The sequence below is a fragment of the Arachis ipaensis genome, chromosome B04 (genome assembly GCF_000816755.2).
Source record: "Arachis ipaensis cultivar K30076 chromosome B04, Araip1.1, whole genome shotgun sequence".
Taxonomy (NCBI): domain Eukaryota; kingdom Viridiplantae; phylum Streptophyta; class Magnoliopsida; order Fabales; family Fabaceae; genus Arachis; species Arachis ipaensis.
Genome location: NC_029788.2, coordinates 23,079,846 through 23,096,023, shown reverse-complemented (window position 1 = coordinate 23,096,023; position 16,178 = coordinate 23,079,846). Strand labels below are relative to the sequence as shown.

The 16,178-nt window shown below is 37.8% G+C and overlaps 1 protein-coding gene across 1 annotated transcript; it reads right to left on the bottom strand.

The window, feature by feature from the left end:
* LOC107636328 lies at positions 1,274-4,700 on the bottom strand. The gene is made up of 6 exons (XM_016339847.1): positions 3,869-4,700; positions 3,596-3,755; positions 2,723-3,437; positions 2,135-2,584; positions 1,492-1,545; positions 1,274-1,375 (listed from the first exon to the last, which is right to left on the bottom strand). The coding sequence occupies exons 1-6, from the start codon at positions 4,698-4,700 to the stop codon at positions 1,274-1,276; spliced, it is 2,313 nt and encodes a 770-aa protein (XP_016195333.1).

The following is a 16,178-nucleotide window of genomic DNA, read 5'->3' as shown; positions in this document are numbered from 1 at the left end:
ATAAAATAAATTGAGATTTGGATAAATTCAGAAGAATAAAATATAAAATAGTAACAATATATTTTATTTGGAAAAAACAATATCAGATTTAAAAAGTAAATAATCAAGTTTTTGAATAAAATTTAATATTTTCATAAAGATATAGGGCCCGTTTGCAAAACTTTAGAAGCAACTTTTTTTAGCTTTTAACTTATGAAAAGCAGTAATATTAATGTCTGATGCAATTTTCAAAACCAAATTGCAACTTTCTAAAAAGCAATTTAGGAACTTATAGAGAAGTTAAAAAAAGTGACTTCTCTAATAATACATTTACTTTTCATCACATTTCTATAAAATAAGCACTTTTAGAGTTAAAAATCCAAACACAAAATAACCTATTTATAAGTTACTTTTAATATAGTCATTTATTATTTAAGTTATTTTATCAAAAGAAAAAGTTGCTTACCCAAACTGGGTCATAGCCAATTAACTTTTTGATAGTCGATAAAATAGCTGTATTTAAAAACTGACTTTTTTAAACGAAAAAAATCAAAGTAAAATATGAACCATCAATTGTATTCATTAAACAAGAGGGTATATCTTAAATCAGAACAACAATTATGTACTTATAGAGTATGCCATATTTGTATAGACCATTAGATTATATTACATAGAGATCAAATGTTAATATAAAAGAAGAACATTGATAGACTGTAATAGATACATAATATCTTAGTGCATAATTAAGTACTTTAAGTAACAATACTATAACAATACTTAAATTCGTACAAAATTATTTTGAACTAAAACAAAACATTTAAAACTTTAGACATCAAATTAAAATTTTTACTAAATATTAAAACCAAAATAATAATAAAAAAAAAAGACAAAAGGCAGCAAGAATAATTGATACATACATTATAAAAAAGTTACTACTAAGAAGGAAAATCGAAATGCAAAACTCGAATAGGAAAGGGTGGATCCATAAACTCACTTTGTTGGAAAAACTCTGCCAATCACATTACTGCTGAGGAAGTAGATTAGGTAGAAACCCGATACCTAGACAATGATTGACAAAAGCAAACCATGATCCATAAATATAAGAAAACATAAGTAGAAATTTCATCTTTCTAATCATTATAAAAACCAAAACATTGATAAAATAGACAAACCACATACAAAAAAAAAACTCAACAACTAACAAAAGGAGAAATGATAATCAAATTAACACGAAATTGCAAACAATGAAGATGAAGAAGATGAATCCAATTGATAGACCATATTCAAATTAACATCAACTTCCAAAGGATGTAAAAAAGAACATGAACCCAGAAACATACGAAGCCAGATAGACAATTCGCAAATTAGCAGATTCACAAACCCTAGACAGTAAAACCTGGATTAACAGTCTAAGAGATACAAAATTTCATCACAAGGATATAGACAATGAACAAAAAGGAAAAAGATGAAGACGAAAATAGGTTTGGAAGTAAAAGGGCCAGAAGAGTGTACCTGATTGATTGGTTGCAAATCTTCTATTTGAGACTCTATGGGAAAATCCTTAACCTGCAATGAATGACAAGGAACCAAAGACCGAAGAAACAGAGCCTGTAGACAACGTTTGGTAGGGCAGAGGAAAGCAGATCAGGAGATGAAAACAAAGGGGCTTGGGTCCAATTTGATGATTACCTAATCAACTAAATCCGCGAAAAAAGGGGCTTGCGTGAAGGAATCGCGAGAAAAGACAACTGACGACGAAAGCAAAGAGGATCACATGCACCCTTCATGAGGAGAATCCACGCTGGAGAAGAACGTCCAGCTTGGATGTCTACGGGCCTGAAACGCCGATAGCTCTCCACATCGAAGATGAAACCACGCATATGCTAATATATAGTAATATATTCTATATTTATAAATCGTATGAATACTCTTCTTTCATAACATCCTTTGATTTTCATTTAATAGAATCTAACGTTCATAAAAATTGGTGCATCTAGTGCACACAAAATGGTTGAGACGATTTTACACATATCCCAAAGAAACTGTCCCTCTTTAAAGAAAACATACACCAAAACAAAACTATAAATTACACAGATAAGATTGGAATGTATAAGAAGAAACTACATTATATCTTATCAAAAACTTCCGTAAATACAACGTTCTCAGTCCTGATAGGATCAACTAATCCATCATCACAAAGTAAAATCTTAAGACCATTTCTATTCCTAACTTGGGAAACAGCTACATAAAGTTGACCGTGACAAAACACAGGACGACGCAAGAATAAACCGACTGTTAATAATGTCTGACCCTGGCTCTTGTTTATTGTCATCGCAAATGATAGAGAAACCGGGAACTGACGGTGTTGGAATTTAAACGGTATAACCGTATCACTGGGAATCATATTCATTCTACTAATAAAAACTTTATCCCCAACATTGCTACCAGAAACAATATCCGCACCGATCACATTTCTCCCTAAATCTCGCACAACAAGTCGAGTCCCATTACACAAACCCCCAGCTGGATCAATATTCCTCAACAAAATAATAGGCATGCCTATTTTCAACTTCAACGAATGATTAGGTAGACTAGAACACCTAATCTGATTCAAGAATTCAACATTTATCCAATCAACATCAACATCAGAATAGACATCACTACCATATATCGAATCAGCAATGAGATAATTTTTCTCCTCCCCGGGCAACAAGTCAACTATATAATTGTTTATCTCTTAAACATTGTCGACAGTCGGAGCCAAAATTGCCCTATCCTGGAAAAAACTTGGATCACGAAAATTCTGAACCAAATTCGGATAGATTGTATTTACAATATCTTCCACTGGATTCTCCAAGACAGGAATTATTAGATCAGAAGGAATATCAACAAAAAGTTTATCACTGACCACTGTTCTACATCGACCTTCTACGACTTGAAGTATCCAATCTGAAAATGACCTTAACTCCTGAGGAGTTGATTGTTCCAATCCCATTGTTAACCTCATATTTTTCGTCAGACACAAAACTTTGCAATATTTCCAAAGGACAGAAGAATTTATTGAAGCCATCACAATCTCAACACGAGAACCTTTCGGAATAACTGGTAAGACCTGCCTGAAATCACCACCGAGAATGACCACCTTCCCACCAAAAGGTAAATCTTTATTCCTATCAGAGACCGAAACCATTATATCACGTAACGTCCTATCGAGTGCTTCAAATGCCAACTTATTAGTCATCGGTGCCTCATCCCAAATAATCAAATCGGCCAATCGGACTACCTCAGCTTTTGCACTATCCTTCTTAATCCGACAAACAGTATCTTCAGTCAGCTCAACAGGAATATTGAACATAGAATGCGCCGTCTTACCACCAGGTAACAACAGAGAAGCAATACCACTAGAAGCAACGTTTATAACAATCCTTTTCTCAGATCGCAATCTAGCCGACAAAACCCTGTATAAAAAAGTTTTTCTAGTGCCACCAAACCCATACACAAAAAAGAATCCATGCCGACGCAATCAATAATTTTATTGTAGACCACCCTCTGTTCTTCATTTAACTTTAAGACATTTGCATCATGCTCACGAGTCAAAGAAACATTGTCATACTACAACTCACGCAGCAACATCAAGTTGCTAAATTGAGACACTAAAGATTTATTAGGAACTGGCATGCCAGCATAATTTCTCAATGATTTTCCATTACTCTGCAATAGTTTCTCAATCTCCAATAAACAAAATGTTTGCAACTCATCCTGACTCATTGTTAGATCTACGTTTAACGATAATTAATAAATATTAGCACGATAATATAATGTCTGCACTGTCTGTGTCCGTGTGTGCCTGCTTGTCATATAATAAAATCACAATGAACAAAATTCTTACCAGGATATTGCAGCTCATGCCTTCTGCGATAAAGAATATCATCAGACAAATAAGCCCAAGTTTGTTTCCAAACTGACAGAGGCCTTCCCATGGAACCAGATAGCAACAACATCACAAAAAGCCGCCTTAGTTGTGCAGCAGACGCTACCTCGGCGACTTCCTTAATAGCAAAAATATACTCCTTATCATCTATCAAGAATCCCATGGCAGAACATGCCTCCTGAAATGTATCATAAGTAACACCATTCACGGTTCTTATACTTCGAAAACTGGTACAACCTCTATGCACATTCAAAAGCATCCGCATATAGAAAAGTTCACCAGATGACGGATGAGCAAAACTCAATCTTGCAATTGAGAATCCCCTCTGTCTCGGCTTCCACTCCCTACTGTTTGAACAATACACAAATTTTCCCGGATATTCAACATATGTTAAAGACCACCCATCCGGGAACCGCCTTTTAGCCATCATCCAACTCGTAAACATTGTCAGTAAATCTTTGTTGCGCAAATAAACATGAGTAATGATATCAGCATCATCGAATACAACATGTTGCTGGTTCGGCAAATGAAAAGTCAACCTCTGTACTGACGGCCATCTATGATGAATATCATAAGCAAAAATTCTCCACATGGATTCAGACGGTGATAAATAACGACAATCGTAATACTGCTTGATCTCATCAACCACCTGAGAAGATTCACCAACATGATATGTTTCTCCAACAGTTGCAGTCACCCGATCCGAACCCTTATTGATATACTTAAAAAGATACTTGATGACGTTTGACTTGTTACAGAACTCAAGATTTATGTGAGCTTGATATTTCATTAACAGCAGTTGATTTTAAGGCACAACAAATCTGTTGTCAATATCAACGTCGTTGATCTTCACTGTCACACCCATATTACGACGTCTATATATCGGATAGCCATCTTCATCAAAGCTCATTTGATCAACGAATCTTTTCGGATAAAATTTTGAGCACTTATCATCTTTCTTGCAAGGAGAACTCGGTCTAAATCGACCGCAGGGACCATGGATCATGTACTTGGTGACGACATTATAAAGAGCTGGAAATTTAAGGGGATTGGGTAGCTCGGCACAGATGAATTCATCAACAATTTCAACACTTTGTAAGTTGCTTTTCCCGTTAAGCCATAGTAACATGTGTGCATGTGGTAGACCTCTTTTTTGGAACTCAATAGTATACATACCTAAAAAATACAAAAGCATCATTAAGAACCCAGACAACAACATGTCCGAGCACAACAAACAAAAATTGAAATGCCAAGATAGAAATAACATACCTGTACTAAGTGGACCAAAAAACACACCTTCCTTGAGATCACTTAGCAGGCATTTCAACTTAGCATGAAAAAAACGGCAAGAGATATTGATGAAAGGACTTTTGTGTGATCTAGAATTCATAAATGAATTCTCGTTGTAAGTATAGTTTCTAAACCAACAATAATCCTTTCATACAAAAGATTGTTTGTCACAAGTAACAAACCCCTAAATTTATAAACCGAAGTATTGAACCTCGGGTCGTTCTCCCTTGGAATTGCAATAGAGTGTCTTGTTATTGGTTATGGAGCTATGTTTGGGGTTTTGAGGTTTTAAACATGAAAAGTAAATGGCAATGAAAGTAAACTAACAACTAGAAAGCTCTTAGCAAGGTTATGAGAATTAGAAGTCCTATCCTAGTTATCCTCCTCAATTGTGACCACAATTATCCATTGCTACCACTTAGTTAACCTCTAAATATGTAGAAAAGTCAAGTGGATGAATCAACTTGATTCCACAAGTCCTAGCCAACTCCCAAGGGAAAGACTAGCTTTAGTGGTATCCAAATCAATTAGCAACTTCTAATTATCAATCAACAAGGGAATTAGATAACTCAAGCGTCACTAATTACTCTACCTAGGCCAAGAGGAACAAAATCTACTCTAAAATCCAACCAAATATTTTATCAAATACTTGGAAGGCATAAAAGTAAAGCAAAGTAAATTGATAACAACAATGAAATCTAACAACTAATTATTGCAAGGAATTAATAACAACAATCAAAGAAAACAAGATCTACATGAATTACCTCAAATTGCATTAAAAGAAAATAGAATGAACAAGAGTAGATCTACAAACAAAATAGAAGAAAGAAATAACAACAATAGAAGAATGATGAATGTAACAACATAGAATTGAAAGGTAGAAGAAGAGGAAAGTATGAATTGAAACCCTAGCTCTAAATTATTGAACTAAACCTAATCCTAATTCTAATCCTAGAGAGAAGTGAGAGCTCCTCTCTTTAAAAACTAAAGAACTCCACTAGCCTAATGTGTCTTGTGTTTGATAATCCCCCTCCCCCTTCATTCTTTGGTCTTTTTTTTAGTCTCTTTCCTGCCAAAAGCTCAGCTCCAAATGGGGTTGGAAACCCTCCAAAATCGCCAGGCACGTTTTCCTCTTTAAAAATCACGTGTGGTCATCGGCGCGTGCGCGCACAGTGCACGCGCGCCCCTGGGGAATTTCGCCATCTGCGCGTAAGCGCATAGTGCGCGTGCGCGCCCATGGGGTTTTCCAAACTTTTGGCTTTTCATGATTTCTCCATGTTGTATGCTTTCCTTTCACTCCTTTGATCTCTTCCTAGCCCTTTTCAACCTGAAATCACTAGCAAACACATCAAGGCATCTAGTGGAATAAAAGGCAAATCAAAATTATCAAATTAAAGGTCTAAAAAGCATATTTTCACATCTAAGCACAAGTATGGAGACAATCACAAAACCATGCTATTTCATTGGATAAATGTGAGGAAAGGTTATCAAAATGCTCTAAATGCAACACAAGATAAACCCTACGAAGCGGGTTTATCAACCTCCCCACACTTAAACCAAGCATGTCCTCATGCTTAACCAAGAATGAAGCAAGGGGTATGACATTTATTCAATGCAATTAAACTACCTATATGCAATGATCCAAATGAATGCAACTAACTATATGAATGCTAATGCTTGGTCAAAAGAAATCAAATTCCAAAAGAATACATGTAAGCACAAAGGGCTCAAACAATGGAAGTTGAATCCAACCCACAATTGTATTGAATTACCATAGGAATTTACAAACTTGCATGAACATAGATGATAGTGGTGAATACATGTAACTTGAGCAGTCGAACCCTCACCGGGTGTGTATCCGCTCTATTCACTCAAGTGTTTAGGGGTTGATTTACTCAATTCTCCCCTAATCATGTTTTCCAAAGTTTGTTCTTCATCTAACAATCAACAATCATTCAATATATGCATTCATTCATCGTGAGGTCTTTCTCATAGGTTGTAATGGGGTTAGGGTCAAGGTAGGATCATATATGGTTAAGTGGGCTAGAGATTTGAATCTTTGATTACCTAGACCTTCCCACCTAATCTATACAATGACCTATAGAAATTCTAATCTAACCTAACTACCCATTTTTTTCACTTTTTCACATACTCATGTATTCCTTTTCATTTCGCAACACTTGTGTATTAATTTTATTGAGCTTTACTTTGTTTTTTGGGCATTTTGTCCCCTTTTTATTCCTTTTCTTTTTCTTTTTCTTTCTTTTTTTTTATATACTTTTTTTTCTTTTCTTTTCTTTTTCATGCTATTTTTCTTTTTCTTTTCTTTTTCTTTTGTTTTTTTTCTCATTTTGTTTTTCTATAAACAAGAACATCAATGCATAAGGTCTATATATTTAATCAATACATGAGCATGTACCCAATTCCCAATATTTACAACAAAATACAAAACTACCCTTTTTATTCAATCAATGTCCCAAGGTTCCCACACTTGAATGATACACACACTCTAGCCTAAGCTAATCAAAGACCCAAATTAGGATATTTATTGTTTTTCGCTTTAAGCTTGTAATGTGCTAAATTAAGAACAAGTGGGTCAAACGTAGGCTCAAAGTTGGCTAACAATGGATGCTAGAAGGTAGACTATTTGGGTAAGTGAGCTAATTGAAATAATGGCCTCAATCATATAAATGCATGAATACAGGGAATAAATGGACATATAGAATCAAGCAAACCAAGGATCACAATTATAGGAAGAGATAATCACACATAAGAATGGAAAATGGGTGGTTATAAAATGTAACCACATCAATAGGCTCAAATCTCACATGCTTGTGTTCTTGGCTCACTACATGCTTCACAAAGTATGAATTCAAGCAAGTTACAAAAATTTTCAATCAATTGGGGTGTGCTCTATAGATAGATTCTTTTGAAAATTTCATTTTCATCATTTTGACTAAGCTTATTAATGCAATGTTATGATTAAGAGTTTATCAAAATTCCTTAGTTCACCCTTTTCTTTTCAATCAAAACAGGTTTTATATGAAAAGGGTTAACTAGGTCTTAACAATTCTAAAACAATTTCTAATCACAACCATAAGCTAAAAGATAACTATATAAGAAAAATCCAACTAAAGTATAAAATCCATCATCCAAAATGACAAAGTATGCAACAACTAAGGCAAAAGTATCCAAAACAGCCAATATATACAACAGTGTGAAAAACAAGATAACTAGGAGAATATAACTAGGAAATATGCCAAAATGTTCACCGATCCACTAATGGTGCCAACGGCAACCTCCCCACACTTAAGATTAAGCATTGTCCCCGATGCTAATCCTCAGGCTCAGGGAGAGGTACGCCGGCCGGCTCTGGCTGGGGCTGTGGCTGAGGTGTCTCCTGAGTAGCCTGGGTCTGGGATGGTGCCTCCACATGAACCGGCTCCTCCTCATGAGTATCCTCATCATGTAAATCCGCATGCTCCTCCTCGTGGGTCACCACATCTGAACCGGGGGACTCCGGGAGAGGGGGCAGCTCAAGGCCCTAGGCCACAAACATCTGGTCAATCCGATCCAGGCGACGCATGATCTGACGCTGGCTGCGCTCCATGAACCGAAAAAGACGCTGAACCAGTAAGTAGGTTGGCTGAGGTGCACGAAATTACAATCACACTTTTGCAACTCCACACAACTAACCAGCAAGTACACTGGGTCGTCCAAGTAATACCTTACGTGAGTAAGGGTCGATCCCACGGAGATTGTCGGCTTGAAGCAAGCTATGGTTATTTTGTAACTCTTAGTTAGGATATTAACAATTCTCAGATTTAATTGTAAAAAGTAAAAGAACATGAAATAAATACTTGTTATGCAGTAATGAAGAACAGGTTGAGGCTTTGGAGATGCTTTGTCTTCTGAATCTCTGCTTTCCTACTATCTTCTTCTTCATGCACGCAAGGCTCCTTCCATGGCAAGCTTTAAGTTGGGCATCACCGTTGTCAATGGCTACTTCCCGTCCTCACAGTGAAAATGTTCCAAATGCGCTGTCACCGCACGGCTAATCATCTGTCGGTTCTCGATCATGTCGGAATAGGATCTATTGATCCTTTTACGTCTGTCACTACGCCCAACACTCGCGAGTTTGAAGCTCGTCACAGTCATCCCTTCCCAGATCCTACTTAGAATACCACAGACAAGGTTTAGACGTTCCGAATCTCAGGAATGGCCGCCAATAATTCTAGCTTATACCACGAAGACTCTGATATGAATCATGAGGCTAAGAGATATGCATTCAATCTAAGGTAGAACGGAGGTGGTTGTCAGGCACGCGTTCATAGGTGAGAATGATGATGAGTGTCACGGATCATCACATTCATCAGGTTGAAGTACGAATGAATATCTTAGAATAGAAGCAAGCGTGATAGAATGGAAAATAGTAGTAATTGCATTAATTCATGAAGAACAGCAGAGCTCCTCACCCCCAACAATGGGGTTTAGAGACTCATGCCGTAGAAGATACAATATGAAACGTGTAGAATATCACGAGGTACAAGATGAATCACTAAAAGTAGTTTTTATAGTAAACTAGTGACCTAGGGTTACAAAAAATGAGTAAGCTAGGGTGTTTAGTGTAAAAATCCACTTTCGGGGCCCACTTTGTGTGTGCTTGGGCTGAGAATTGAAGTTTTTATGTGTAGAGACTTTTCTTGGAGTTAAACGCCAGCTTTTGTGCCAGTTTGGGTGTTTAACTCCAGCTTTTATGCCAGTTCTGGCATTAAACGCCAGAATTCTTAAGCTGACTTGGAACGCCGGTTTGGGCCATCAAATCTTGAGCAAAGTATGGACTATTATATATTGCTGGAAAGCCCAGGATATCTACTTTTCAACGCAATTAAGAGCGCACCAATTGGGCTTCTGTAGCTCCAAAAAATTCACTTCGAGTGCAGGGAGGTCAGAATCCAACAGCATCTGCAGTCCTTTTTCAGCCTCTGAATCAGATTTTTGCTCAATTCCCTCAATTTCAGCCAGAAAATACCTGAAATTACAGAAAAATACACAAACTCATAGTAAAGTCCAGAAAAGTGAATTTTAAATAAAAACTAATAAAATATAATAAAAACTAACTAAAATATACTAAAAACATACTAAAAACAGTGCCAAAAAGCGTATAAATTATCCGCTCATCACAACACCAAACTTAAATTGTTGCTTGTTCCCAAGCAACTGAAAATCAAATAGGATAAAAAGAAGAGAATATACAATGAATTCCAAAAACGTCTATGAAGATCAATATTAATTAGATGAGCGGGGCTTTTAGCTTTTTGCCTCTGAACAATTTTGGCATCTCACTTTATCCTTTGAAGTTCAGAATGATTGGCTTCTATAGGAACTCAGAATCCAGATAGTGTTATTGATTCTCCTAGTTAAGTATGTTGATTCTTGAACACAGCTACTTTATGAGTCTTGGCCGTGACCCTAAGCATTTTGTTTTCCAGTATTACCACCGGATACATAAATGCCACAGACACATAACTGGGTGAACCTTTTCAGATTGTGACTCAGCTTTGCTAGAGTCCCCAATTAGAGGTGTCCAGAGCTCTTAAGCACACTCTTTTTACCTTGGACCACGACTTTAACCGCTCAGTCTCAAGTCTTCACTTGACACCTTCACGCCACAAGCACATAGTTAGGGACAGCTTGGTTTAGCCGCTTAGGCCAGGATTTCATTCTTGTGGGCCCTCCTATCCACTGATGCTCAAAGCCTTGGATCCTTTTTATTACCATTGCCTTTTGGTTTAAAGGGCTATTGGCTTTTTCTGCTTGCTTTTAATTTTTTTTTTTTTGCTTTTTTTTCGCATATCATCATCTCTTTTTTTTTTTCTATTCACTGCTTTTTCTTGCTTCAAGAATCAATTTTATGATTTTTCAGATTATCAATAACATTTCTCCTTTTCCATCATTCTTTCAAGAGCCAACAATTTTAACATTCATAAACAACAAATTAAAAAATATGCACTGTTCAAGCATTCATTCAGAAAACAAGAGTATTGCCACCACATCAAAATAATTAAACTGTTTTAAAATTCGAAATTCGTGTACTTCTTTTTCTTTTTCAATTAAAAACACTTTTTATTTAAGAAAGGTGATGGATTCATATGACATTCATAGCTTTAAGACACAAACTTTAAATTTTTATTGATTATGGAATAAAAATAAGACTAAAAAATAAATATAAGAGCAGACCCATAATAATAGAAGACAGAAAATTAAAAGCAGAAAAATAAATGACTCTTAAAATAGACTCTTAATAATAAAGGTTATCACAGAGTTAGGACTCAACAACCTTGATTTTGAGAAGTGGATGCTCCCTCAATCTGTGGGGTGCTTGCTCCTTCAAGGGAGAGCTTCTGGCGCTTCAGCTCCTGTAGCTCACGCCCCTGCTTCTCCTATTCCTTCAGCAGTTTGCAAAGCATGCAGTTCTGATTCTGCTGTTCTTCCTTAAGTTGTTCCATAGCTTCTTGCATCTTGGTAACAGATGCTTCTAGGCGGGTCCAGTAGTCAATTTCAGGAATTTCTGGGAGGAACTCCTGCGCCCTCCTTTTGATGGAGTTGTCTTGCACTTGTCCTTCCATTGACTTCTTGGTGATTGGGTGTTCGATTGGGATGAATTCATCTACTCCCATCCTCACCCCAGCATCTTTACATAGCAGAGAAATTAAGCTTGGGTAGGCCAGTTTGGCTTCAGTGGAGTTCTTGTTTGCAATTGTGTAAATCTCACAGGAAATCAGATGATGAATCTCCACTTCTTTTCCAAGCATAATACAATGAATCATCACTGCTCTTTTGACAGTGACCTCCGAGCGGTTGCTAGTGGGCAATATAGAACACCCAATGAAGTCCAGCCAGCCTCTTGCAACTGGTTTGAGATCTCCCCTCTTGAGTTGGTTTGGGACACCTTTTGAATTGGTTATCCACTTAGTTCCAGGGAGGCATATGTCCTCTAGAACTTGATCCAACCCCTTATCTACTCTCACCATTCTCTTATTAAAGGATTCTGGATCATCTTGTAGTTGAGACAGTTTGAAGACTTCTCTTATTTTGTCCAGATGGAAGTAAATAAGCCTTCCTCTGACCATGTTTCAGTAGGTGTGAAAGGCGGTTCCAGTTATTCTCTGCTTATCTGTTAGCCACAGATTTGAGTAGAATTCCTGAACCATGTTTCTTCCAACCTTTGTTTCAAGATTAGCTAGAATTTCCCATCCTCTATTTCGAATTTGCTCTTGGATCTCCGGATATTCATCTTCTTTCAGATTGAATTTAACTTCCGGGATCACTGACCTCAGACCCATTATTTTGTGGTAATGGTCTGCATGTTCTTTGGTTAGGAACCTCTCTTGATTCCAAAGACTCTTTGGAGTATTCTCTTTCTTGCCTCTTGATTTGGTTTGTTTTCCCTTAGGTGCCATGATCTTGATGAGTCTTAGCTCAGTGATCACGGAAAAACACACCAAACTTAGAGTTTTGCTTGTCCTCAAGCAAAAGAAGGGAAAGGGGAGAGAGAGGAGAAGAGGCAAATTCGAATGGTGGAGAGGAGGGGATGGCCGAATGTGTATTTATAAGAGGAGCGGAGGGATTTCGAAAATTTTGAAAGAGATATTCCATAGAGATATGATTGGTGGAAGAAAATAAAATCATGATATGAAAAAGATGAGATTTTCAATTGAAAAAGATATAAAGAGGTTAAAGTGTGATGAGTTGAAAAAGATTTGGAAAGAAATTAAGAAGATAATTGAGTTTTTTAAGAAGATTTGAGAAGGATTTGAAAGAAAATTGAAAAGAGATTTAGAAAATTGTTGAATTTTTGAAAATTGAGGGTGAATGATGAAAGTTTGAAACATGTTTATGCAGAAAATTATGGGTCAAAACATGAAAATTTGAAAAAATTTGAAGTTGGAAACAAAATCTCCTCCCCCTGCCTTTCTGGCGTTAAACGCCCAGAATGGTATCCATTCTGGCGTTTAACGCCTAATTGTTGGCCATTGTGGGCGTTTAATGCCCTGCCAGGTACCCTGGCTAGCGTTAAACGCCAGAAACCCCTTTATCATTGGGCGTTTTTCTGAATGCCCAGGATGCTGCAATTCTGGCGTTAAACGCCCAGAATGGTACCCATTCTGGCGTTTAACGCCCAAAATGCCTTTTACTGGCGTTTTCTTGTCAGCAAACTCCTTTTCTCTGCTTTTTGCACTGAATCCTTCTGTAACTCTGTGAATTCCTTCAATTTTGATGATTAACCTTTGAAAAAAATGTATGTCAAACTTCTACAAGTATTAATTAAAACAAATAACTTGCTAATGGCTGGGTTGCCTCCCAGCAAGCGCTTCTTTATTGTCTTTAGTTGGACCTTTACTGAGCTTCATTCAAGCCTCAGTTTTGAGCATTCTTGCTCAAAATTGCTTTCAAGATAATGTTTGATTCTCTGTCCATTAACAATAAACTTTTTGTCAGAATCAATATCTTGAAGCTCAACATAACCATATGGTGACACTCCTGTAATCACATATGGTCCCCTCCACCGGGATTTTAATTTCCCGGGGAATAATCTGAGCCTAGAGTTGAGCAGCAGAACTTTTTGTCCTGGCTCAAAGACTCTGGATGACAATTTCTTGTCATGCCACTTTTTTGCTTTTTCCTTATAAATTTTTGCATTTTCAAAAGCATTGAGTCTGAACTCCTCTAGCTCATTTAGCTGGAGCAATCTTTTCTCACCAGCTAACTTAGCATCCATGTTTAGGAATCTGGTTGCCCAGTAGGCTTTATGTTCCAGTTCCACGGGCAGATGACAGGCCTTACCATACACAAGCTGGTATGGAGAGGTTCCTATAGGAGTCTTGAATGTTGTTCTATATGCCCACAGAGCATCATCCAAGCTCTTTGCCCAATCCTTTCTACGGGCAATTACAGTCCATTCCAGGATTCTTTTTAGCTCTCTGTTAGAGACTTCAGCCTGCCCATTTGTCTGTGGATGATACGGAGTTGCCACTTTGTGGCTAATTCCATATCTCACCACAGCAGAGTAAAGCTGTTTATTGCAGAAATGAGTGCCTCCATCACTGATTAGTACTCTGGGAACACCGAATCTGCTAAAAATATGTTTCTGGAGGAACTTCAGCACAGTCTTAGTATCATTAGTGGGTGTGGCAATTGCTTCTACCCATTTAGATACGTAGTCTACTGCCACCAGAATGTAAGTGTTTGAGTATGATGGTGGGAAAGGACCCATGAAGTCAATAACCCATACATCAAACAACTCAATCTCTAAGATTCCTTGTTGAGGCATTGCGTAACCATGAGGCAAGTTACCAGCTCCTTGGCAACTGTCACAGTTACGCATAAACTCTCAGGCATCTCTATAGAGAGTAGGCCAGTCGAAGCCACATTGGAGGACTTTAGTGGCTGTGCGCTCACTTCCGAAATGTCCTCCATACTGTGATCCATGGCAATGCCACAGGATCTTCTGTGCCTCCTCTCTAGGGACGCATCTGCGGATCATCCCGTCTGCACATCTCTTAAAGAGATATGGTTCATCCCATAAGTAGTACTTTGCATTAGAAATTAGTTTTTTTTTTTGCACCCTACTGTACTCCTGGTGTATGAACCTCACAGCTTTATAATTTGCATTGTCTGTAAACCATGGTGCTTCCTGAATGGCAAAGAGTTGCTCATCCAGAAAGGTTTCAGAGATCTCAGTAGAAGGGAGGGACGCCCCAGCTACTGGTTCTATCCGGGACAGGTGATCAGCTACCTGGTTCTCTGTCCCTTTTCTGTCTCTTATTTCTATATCAAACTCTTGCAGAAGCAACACCCATCTTATGAGCCTGGGTTTTGAATCCTGCTTTGTAAGTAGATATTTAAGAGCAACATGGTCAGTGTACACAATCACTTTTGATCCTACTAAATAGGATCTAAATTTGTCAATGGCATACACCACTGCAAGCAGTTCTTTTCCTGTGGTTGTGTAATTCTTCTGTGCGTCATTTAGAACATGACTGGCATAGTAAATGACGTGCAGAAGCTTGTTATGCCTGTGTCCCAACACTGCACCAATGGCATGGTCACTGGCATCACACATTAGTTCGAATGGTAATGTCCAGTCTGGTGCAGAGATGACTGGTGCTGTGACCAGCTTAGCTTTCAGGGTCTCAAACGCCTGCAGACACTCTGTGTCAAACACAAATGGCGTGTCAGCAGCTAGCAGGTTGCTCAGAGGTTTTGCAATTTTTGAAAAATCCTTTATGAACCTCCTATAGAATCCTGCATGCCCCAGAAAGCTTCTGATTGCCTTAACATTGGCAGGTGGTGGTAATTTTTCAATTACTTCTACCTTGGCTTGATCCACCTCTATTCCCTTGCTTGAAATTTTGTGCCCAAGGACAATTCCTTCAGTCACCATAAAGTGACATTTTTCCCAGTTTAAGACCAGGTTACTCTCTTGGCACCTTTTCAGGACAAGTGCTAGATGATCAAGACAGGAGCTGAATGAGTCTCCAAATACTGAGAAGTCATCCCTGAAGACTTCCAGGAACTTCTCTACCATATCAGAGAAGATAGAGAGCATGCACCTCTGAAAGGTTGTAGGTGCATTGCACAGACCAAAAGGCATTCTTCTGTAGGCAAATACTCCAGATGGACATGTGAATGCTGTTTTCTCTTGGTCCTGAGGATCTACTGCAATTTGGTTGTAACCTAAATAGCCATCCAAAAAGCAGTAATAGTCATGACCTGCTAGTCTCTCTAGCATTTGGTTTATGAATGGTAAAGGAAAATGATCCTTTCTGGTGGCTGTATTGAGCCTTCTGTAATCAATACACATGCGCTACCCTGTAACTGTCCTTGTGGGAACCAGTTCATTTTTTATTATGAACCACTGTCATGCCTCCCTTCTTGGGGACAACTTGGACAGGGCTCACCCAGGGACTATCAG

Bases quoted from the DNA above. Each gene is read 5' to 3' on its own strand.
- LOC107636328 (XM_016339847.1), bottom strand. From the start codon at position 4,700: ATGAAATATCAAGCTCACATAAATCTTGAGTTCTGTAACAAGTCAAAC. The intron at 3,756-3,868 runs GTAAGAATTTTG...CGTTAAACGTAG, and splicing joins GCATGAGCTGCAATATCCTG to ATCTAACAATGAGTCAGGAT. The intron at 3,438-3,595 runs GTAGTATGACAA...TTTTTTATACAG, and splicing joins TTGATGTTGCTGCGTGAGTT to GGTTTTGTCGGCTAGATTGC.